General features: G+C 38.0%; 1 protein-coding gene across 2 annotated transcripts in view; it reads left to right on the top strand.

Moving 5' to 3' along the window:
• The window catches only part of ankrd49 (ankyrin repeat domain 49), a 12951-nt gene extending 10266 nt beyond the window's left edge, over positions 1-2685 (top strand). Inside the window, exon 3 of one of the 2 annotated variants that reach the window (XM_043691499.1) lies at positions 986-2685. In XM_043691499.1, the coding sequence (XP_043547434.1) occupies positions 986-1450 (465 nt within the window). In that variant the 3' untranslated portion in view covers positions 1451-2685. The remainder of the gene's footprint in view (positions 1-985) is intronic. The other variant, XM_043691498.1, reaches the window with a different exon arrangement.
• Positions 2686-9618: the final 6933 nt, after the last annotated feature.

Below are 9618 nucleotides of genomic sequence, written 5' to 3'. Positions count from 1 at the left end.
GTCTGGTAAACCTTCAGACTCTCTAGAGCAAACTCATCCTTTCTCCATAAGGAGACTAAAACTACATGTAATATTACACACAATATTCTAGGTGTTAATCACTTCAGTGCTTGTGAAACACATTGGGACTTATTGAGGATGTGATAAGATAGCATGCAAATTTAAGTTTTTTTTTTGTTCATTCTTAAATTTTCCTGCTTTCGGCTTTAAAAATATTGAATACAATTTTCAAGCCTTTCTAACTCTCTCAAACACTCATCTCTTTTTTTTTTTTGTTAGTGAAATTTCAACATTAATCTTTATTTCTATATACTGTTGATGCCCAAAATGACATGTAGAACATTAGCTGTGGTTAAACCAATATTATGTACAAATTCAGTGTTACTGCTTTATTTTATTTGACTATCCTTGAATTAAACAGGATTGTCTTCCATTTTAATGGGCTTTTAATTCTAGGTTATATCCACACTTCTGGAGCTACCTGTTTTTCTATTTTAAGATCTTACTATTTCCAAAATGTGGTTCTATAACCCAGTGTTCCCTGCTTCATATTTCTTGAGTGAACTTTCTCTTCCACATCCCGTCCAATTACTTTCTTCAATCTAATATGATTTCTTAGTTTACCACTCTCTACTATTTCCTTTGGCATTATCAATCAAACTTGTATAAATACCACATGATGTCGCAGGGCAAACCCTCAATGATGTAATGTCAGTCTGAAATTCAGTAAGTGTTGGAGGCCTAATTCTAATTTTTTTTCTGATTTAACTTATTGCCATTTCTTTTTGCAGCAAGAGTAATTTAGTAATGATTAAATGTTTCTATTCAAAAATGCATTAAACAGTTGTCATCACTAGCTGTCAATATTTCCACATATGCAAGATCTCAATTTTCAAAGATGAAGGAAGAAATAAAACAGCACTCAATGTGTTTAAATGTGCAAGAACAAATATTAAAATTAGTTTTCTTACTATTTTAATTGTAGGTTTCAATAGTGAGCAGACTTCTCTCTGAAAATCCCAGTCTGGTGAATGTTAAAGATGATGACGACTACACACCACTACATAGGGCTGCCTATAGTGATCATATAGAGGTGGTTCGTGAGCTGATAGCTCATGGAGCTGATGTGCATGCTCGCACTGTTGATGGCTGGACACCTTTGCACAGTGCTTGTAAATGGAACAATGCAACAATAGCCTCGTTTCTTCTACAGCATGATGCAGATATCAATGCCCAAACAAATGGTTTGCAGACTGCATTGCATCTTGCTTCAGGAAGTAAAGACACAAAGGAAACAATTGAATTGTTGTTAATGAATCGCTATCTCAATTCAGACTTAAAAAATAACTTGGGTGAGACAGCGTATGATGTTGCACGGAGAACAAGTATTTACTATTGCCTCTTTGAAATTACAGAACACTGCACAAATTCTGTACCTGAGCCTCTATGATCTATTTAATGTAGATTTGTAAGTTGTATCATTCACCTGAACATCAAAACATATGGCTATTAATGGCCAAGAAACCTATTTGATTCAGAAATTAAGGATATATTTTGAAGCTTGAAGCAGTGTTTGTTTGATTTTGATATTCATACTAATTTGTTATCACTTTAGAAAGTGTCTTTGCAGTGGAAGAATGTAAATATCCTCTTTCTTTCAGTGTTTGCATCCCCTTTGTAATGGGTTTAAAAACTGCAACCAGTTGTCTTGAAACACTAAGCTGAAATCCTGTTTGCTGTTTCAGGTGGACATGAAGCATCACATCACTATTCAGTAAGAGAGAGCTACTGTATTCAACATGCCTATATTATCTGGTCATAGTCACATTGCTGTTTAAAGGATTGTAATGTGCATAAAATGGTATTTCAAAAGTACTTAATTGACAAAAGCATTTTGTGATCTGTTTGTGAAAGGCACCACCTAAATGTAAAATTTAAATTTTACAATCTTACCACATTTCCCACAGCTGGAGGATGGAGAAAGCTGAGTTAATCAGGAAAGTGCAGTTAAGATCCAGGTAAGCTGATCAGACTTAATGGAGAAGGCTCAAGGACGAAATGGCTTATGCCTGCTGTTTGTTTTTATTATCTCCTAAGTGACACTGAGTTGCTGGTGTGGGAACCGGAAAATGTTACCAAAGGTACGCTTTCAAAATCTGGTTTGCCATATTGACCATTGACCAGGTAGATGGAATGGTTTTGAAGTATTGTCAGTGTTGCAATGTAGGGAATTTGAATATTAACAGCTAATCTTTAATCACATTTGTCCTTTCCTTTAAAAATGTTGTACCATTAATGCTTTTGAGATGTAGTTGTTGTAGATTTTTCAAACCATTTTTAAGTGTCTTTCATTTTTAAAAAGTGAACTTATGACTAGATATCAGTGAGTGACAACAAAGTTAATATAACACTACCTCAACACCAGAACCCCAAAACATTTCTGTTGAAAAACACAGCTGGAAAATTGGCTAAGGTCAAAATAGAATACCAGAGGCTTTTTAAAATTATTCACTGAGAAATTTCCATTTAAGACAAGTGACCAGGAATGATTACACTCTAACAATCCATGGAATTTTTTCTGTCAAGGGTGTTTTCTAGACTGAGATGGATAGATTTTTAGTCATAAGGGAATTGAGTTATAGGAGAGATTGCTACCTTTTTAAATTTCTGCCTAACTCTGTAATCTCCCTTCAGAATCTCAACCTCTTCCCATCCTATGTTGTTGGTTCCAATGTGGACAATGACCTCTTGCTGGCCCTATCCCCAGTGAGAACATTCTGCACCCTCTGAGGCATTCTTGATCCTTGGATGCGAGCATAAGAGGTACAGTTAGTAAGTTTGCAGATCACCACCTCAAAATTGGAGGTGCAGTGGACAGCAAAGAGGGTTAACTCCGATTACAACAAGATCTGGACCAGGTGGGCCAATGGGCTGAAAGTGGCAGATGGAGTTTAATTCCGATAAATATGAGGTGCTGCATTTTGGAAGAGCAAAAATCTTAGGACTTCTACACTTAATGGTAAGGTCCTAGGGAGTGTTGCTGAACAAAGAGACCTTGGAAGTGGAGTGGCAGGTAGATAGGATAGTCAAGAAGGCCTATGGTATGCTTTCCTTTATTGGCCAGAGTATTGAGTACAGGAGTTGGGAGGTCATGTTGCGGCTGTACAGGACATTGGTTAGGCCACTGTTGGAATATTGCGTGCAATTCTGGTCTTCCTATCGGAAAGATGTTGTGAAACTTGAAAGGGTTCAGAAAAGATTTGAGGATGTTGCCAGGGTTGGAGAATGAGCTATAGGGAGAGGCTGAACAGGCTAGGGCTGTTTTCCCTGGAGCGTCGGAGGCTGAGGGGTGACCTTATAGAAGTTTACAAAATTGAGGGGCATGGATGGGATAAATAAGGAAAAAGACTTTGCCCTGGGGTTGGGGAGTCCAGAACTAGAAGGCATTGGTATAGGGTGAGAGGGGAAAGAGACCTACGGGGCAATTGTTTCACGCAGAGGGTGGTACGTGTATGGAATGAGCTGCCAGAAGAAATGGTGGAGGCTGGTACAATTGCAACATTTAAGAGGCATTTGGATGGGTATAGGAATAGGAAGGGTTTGGAGGGATATGGGCTGGCTGCTGGCAGGTGGGACTAGATTCCAGATTGGGATATCTGGTTGGTATGGATGAGTTGGACTGAAGAGTCTGTTTCCATGCTGTAAATCTGACTCTAACTCTAAACAAGTCTAATTTAACAATTTTATGTGCAATTTCTATGTTTACAACAGTACTGAATACTACATAGTTTCACTGTTGTCTGTCTGTCTTCAATTAGTCTGAGCCACAAAAGGTAGCATCTTAGGTTTAACACAACAAATCTCTAGATGATCGAGGCTCTGAGCAACTTCAACCTATACTTTTCTAGTGATTATGACTCTGGCTCCATCCCTGAAAAGACTTTAACTATTATTCTGGCACATAATTTCTGAATCCAGTATCTCTGGCAACTAGTTACTTGCTGATATGAGTTCTAATAAGTTCCACCAATGTAGAGTGTTGTGACTGGTAATCTGTCAACATACAAAAAAGGTGTATGGTTTTCTCTAATGGGATGATCCAGCTGTTATTGTAATCAATGCAATGATTTTCCAAATGGTTACATTTAATATCTTATGCAAGGTGGAAAGAAAATCCAAGCCCAAATCTACAGTGAAGCGGTAGTTAAAGTGGTTGCTTGAACTTTTGAAAAGCCACTAGAACCTCCATAGAATCCATTATCAATATAAAATGATGAATAGAATCAGACATCATATGGCCTGATATGATTTGTACTCCAACCATTGTAGTTTACAATGAAATTTACTTCATAAATCAAGGACAGCACTTCACATTCTGCATCACATAATTTCATTCCCAGACTGGTGAGGCCAATAATAATTGGTCTCTTCTGCCCACTAGCAAACACAAGAGATCATGTTGCCTACACAATATCGCAAGACATCAGTGCTAGCTTCACAAGCTTTGTACCCCCTGCAAGATGACTTACACAATTTGAGTGCTTTGTCATATTTCTTTGTCCAATTCAAAGGAACACATTCCTCAGGAATTCATTTAGTGAATGAAATGTTATTGAATTTTGTGGTAATTCTTGAATTACCAAAATATTTGACTTCAAATATTTTGAGGTAATGGAGCATTTCTTCTTCTTGACTATTCTATAATCTTCAGGAATCTTGATTCCTGAAAAAGGAATCATGTCCAAAATGTTGATTCTCCTGCTCCTTGGATGCTTCCAGCACCACATTTTTCAACTCTGGTCTCCAGCATCTGCAGTCCTCACTTTCTCCTACTCCATAACCTTTACAGGGTTTTGAAATATTTCTTATTTATGCGCTTTTACTTGACCCCAATGCTTTTCCAAACTTTGCAGCAACTCTTTCAATCTGTCACCATGACCTTATTTTTTTAGAGCTGAAAGAAACACATGATTTAAATAGCACACTACTTACTCTGCAAAGAACAGAACTTAGTTCATCGTCCCTTAGAAATTTCAAGGGCTAAAGAAACACCAAATGCAGCACTATGAAACCGAAAGAGTCTTGTGTGTATTAATAGCCAACTATAGACAGCAGAAGGCTGGAAGAACACAGGCCAGGTAGCATGAGGAGGTGGAGAAGTCAACATTTGGGTGACCCTTCAGGACTGTGTAGATGTTTCAGGTGTAACCCTCACCACCTGATGTTGCCTCCTGCCTGTATATTTTGGATTCCAGCATCTGCAGTTTTTGGTTTGTCTTTAAATTTAATAGCCAACCATGGCGCACATCATCTCATGTTTCAAACAGGCATTATCAGGACTTGATTCAATTTAGATTTGGTAAAGGTACTCAAATAATGAGGATCTCACCTGTGTACTTATCAAAAATCTGTTCCTTGTGGTGGAAGGATCGAGATGCAGAAGTGACTAACTTGAGGTATTGGCAAAAGAAGCAATGGAGATTTAACAGGAAACAATGTTGGCATTTAACTCTTGAATTGGTTTGTTGGCTTCAATGAACACTGACTTTGCTTCAACATAGAAAGAACTTGCTCCTGTTTAAATTGAGTGCTGAAAAGTTGTCTTTCTAACAAGGTTAGGTTTCACACTTTTCAGTGATGGACAATTTTGATCATTGCTCATTGTATGTGACTGCAACCAAAACCCTTCTAATTAGAAGAATTTTTCTCTCCTTAATTACTGCATCTAATTATTTTTTTGAACAGTCATTAACTCAACGTTTCATAATAGCACAAATCGTGCTACCTGCTGTGTCTCTATTTACCTCTATGTATACTAAAGCTCTGACATTGTGTTCAAAATACTGAACGGTTCCACTGGACATTCTTGTGCTTCTGATCATGTGAATCTCAACATGTCAACATGCTGCTGTTCAACAACTAATGTTTCCTTCTGCCTGCATTTTCTCTTGACTTTTAAGACTGTGGCAAGGTGACGTCTTGCAATGTTAAAACTCTGCCATAAACACACTCAACATAACTTTGTATCAGTGCTACTAATCAGATGGACTCCTGTGTTGTTGGGCCTTATGCTTACACATCTTCAGCGTGAATACTTCAGCACATGGCTGATGGTTATTAACTCTAATTTTTCTTGAGTCACATTCTTTCTTGTCCATGGGCATTACTGTTTGATATGTTTGAAGATTTTCCAAAATTGCAATGAAACCAAGACCACACTGATGGGCAATTAATTCTCTGCTCCAAAATAATGGCTTTCTTTAAAGTCCAATGGATTGGGCTTGCAGTGCTACTCAAGTTTGTTTGTTTTTTTTTTTGAAAATATCCTTCTGCAGCATGTTTTGGCCAGGGATGAACATTCCTGTGTATCCCATACACATCTAACCTGATTCAGACCCTTTTTCATTTCCCATATGCCTGAATAACAGTTGGAATATCCAAGCATTTGAGAATACTGTTTGCCAAGAAAAGCATACTACTTCATATAGATACAAAAAGCTTTGGCTATATCCTGGATTGTACATGAGTGTATTGACCTGAGCAACAACACCATGCATATATCTTGCTCCATGGCTCTGATCTTAACTATTGGCCCTACTTCCCCTGCCTTTGGCTCCACTTGGCTACAGCACCCATCAGTACCTACTGCGGTGGGTGGGGAGGGGACCAAAAATTTGAGGCTATCCATACTCAACTTCTGCTTCAGCATCGGCTCAATTCCCTGTTGCACCTAGAACAGCTGTCTCCATGTAAAGCTGCAGGCCAAGAAATGGCTGCAGCTCAGGCCCTTGTCCCTGGGAATGACAATTAGTCCAAACATCTGATTTCTATTTAAAGATTTATGTTGTGGCGCTCGATCTAGGATCTTGAAACACAAATAGTGTCAGACATCCTGTTCAATCTAAGAGCTGGAGCAGTGTGTGAAGGACTCTCCATTTTGTGTTAGGGAGAGGAGAATGAAGAAAAGACAAAAATCCCAGTCTTGGTGATCTAAATCCAGCTTTATGGTCTGGGGATTTCGCTCTCATGCTCTCTCAAATTCCAGCGAAATGTTGTCTATCCACTGACACTCAGCAGCCTTGTTAAATATCGATCCAGTCATCTCCATAAATGCCAAAGCGATCTGCATAACACCTGTGGCCAGTACCTGCTCCGAATAACAGCCAATCCAGTTTGCTTTTTAAAAATGTGCAGTCAGCACTTTAACACAAATTAGTTACTAATTCAACTCTTTGAGAAATGGGCTCTCTAGAATTATCCTAATTTTACTTGTTCCTTGTTTAACTCCTGTATCTGAGCCAATCAGAATGTTGCAAGTGAACCCTGTCATTATACCTCCTATCTATTGTTCAGTATAGATGTTCCTCAGACATTTAGACAGTAATATTCCTGTTGGTTATGAAACTGTTAAAATTTAAAATTTGCATTCCATGTCCAAGCACAGATTTAAAGGTACATAGGTGCACACAACTAATGTAAGAAATATACCTTTCAAGTATATTATTGTTTCTGTTAGTCTTTAACTATCTTGCATTAAAACAGCCTCTGATGATTAAAGTTTAAAGATATTCTGCTAAACAGCTGGATTAAAGTGCAGGAGTAGTAATAAATTTGGTTGAGTCGAGAGTGTGGTGTTGGAAAAGCACAGCAGGTCAGACAGTATCTGAGGAGCAGGAGAATCGACGTTTTGGTAAAAGCCCTTCATCAGGAATTGGGCTTTTGTCTGAAACTTCAATTCTCATGCTTCTCAGATGCTGTCTAATTTGTGCTTTTCCAGCACCATATTATCTACTCTAATCTGCAGTCCTCACTTTCGCCTATAGCGAAGTTTTTAGCTGATGCATGATCATAAAATGAATGGCAATACAGTTTTATCTCTCGTGTTCCTTTACTTAATTCTAAAATGGAAAAATAAGTTAGTACTTTCTATATAATACCGTACCTTTTGTGGAAATTATACCAAAGCTTCAGGTTTATATTGAGATAATGTGAATCAGCTTAATCCTTTCACAGCTTTACAGATGTTCAGATGACAGAATTCAACATTTTTTTTGTTTCAAAGATTACATTATGTATTGTTTAATAACTGAATATAAATAGGAAACTTGATTTGTTATCATAGGAGTTTACAAATGAACCTTAGGACCCCTTGTTCAATTTGAAACTAAGTCCTAATCTGTGGTGAGATGGTTTTGTTTCTTGTCTTCTCTCCCTTAATTGTATGGAAGGATGAATGTTATTTACATGTAATAATAAAACTATGGGGAAATCATATCACATGGTCTTAAAGCTGAGAAAAGTAAAAATCTAAGTTATGCTTAATTGGTGCAATTTATATCTATAATTCTGAATTTTTCTACAGTAAGGCTGTTTTTATATAATAGTCCACTTAAGAATTTACAAGACATGCCTATGATCCAGAGACAAAAGTTATAAGAAGCCAAATTAATATCTTTTGCGTACATTTTCAGATTACCTGATTTTTAAAATATCTCAACCTTAATCCTACAAGATGTAGGAGTAGAATTAGGCCATACAAATGATTTGAGTCTAAGGCCCCTCAGTATCCTGTACGTTTCAATCAGATCCCCTCCTCATCCTTCTAAATTCCACTGAGTACAGACCCAGAGTCATCAACCACACTCATGACGAGCCCTTTATCATTCTTGTAAACCTTCTCTTCAACCCCCCAACTCCAGCACATCTTTCCTTGGATACAGGACCTGAAATTACACAACATTCCAAATGCAACCTGACCAAAGTCTTAAACATCCTCAGCAGTACATCTCCTCTTGTTTTCTAGCCCCCTTGAAATGATTGCCAACATTGTATTTATCCATCAAACCAACCAAACCTGCATATTAACGTTGAGGATCTTGAACTAGTACTCCCAAGTCCCTTTTTGAGCTTCAGGTTTCTGAAGCCTTTCCTCATTTAGAAAATAGCCTTCACTTCTACTTTTCCTACCAAAATGTAAAACCTTACTTTGTCCTGTTGTATTCCATTTGCCTCTTTTCCCACTTGCGTAGCATGACCAAGTCTTTCTGCAGGCTCTCCACTTCTTTACTTCTACCTGAACCTCCACCCATCATTGTGCTTGCAATCTTAGCAACAAAGCTGTCAGTTCCATTGTCCAGATCACTAAATGTATAACACACACAGTTGAGTCCCACCACTGACTTCTTTGGAAACTCTGACTAGTCACCAAATGCCATCCTGAAAAAGACCCTTTATCCCTACTCTCTGCCTTCTGCTAGTCAACCAACCTTCTATCTGTGCCAGGACCTTGTTACTAACTCAATGAGCTTTACCTGTGATGCCTTGTCAAGGGCTTTCTGGAAATCCAAATAGATCACATCCACTGGTTTTCCTTTGTCTAACCTTTTCACATTACCTACTCAAAGAATTCTAATAGATTTGTTAGGCATGACTTCCCCTTGACTAAGCTATAATGACTGCATCCTGTTTTACATTGCACTTCCAAGTACTCCACAATCTCTTATCTAAGAATGGACTTTAAAATCTTACCAAATACAAAGGTCAGCTTCCTGTCTCTGCCTCCCTCCCTCAAACATGGGCAGCACATGAGCCCCTTTCCACTCTTCTAGAACCATCTTG

The sequence above is a fragment of the Chiloscyllium plagiosum genome, chromosome 6 (assembly GCF_004010195.1).
Source record: "Chiloscyllium plagiosum isolate BGI_BamShark_2017 chromosome 6, ASM401019v2, whole genome shotgun sequence".
Classification (NCBI taxonomy): domain Eukaryota; kingdom Metazoa; phylum Chordata; class Chondrichthyes; order Orectolobiformes; family Hemiscylliidae; genus Chiloscyllium; species Chiloscyllium plagiosum.
This window is presented reverse-complemented; position numbering and strand designations above follow the sequence as displayed.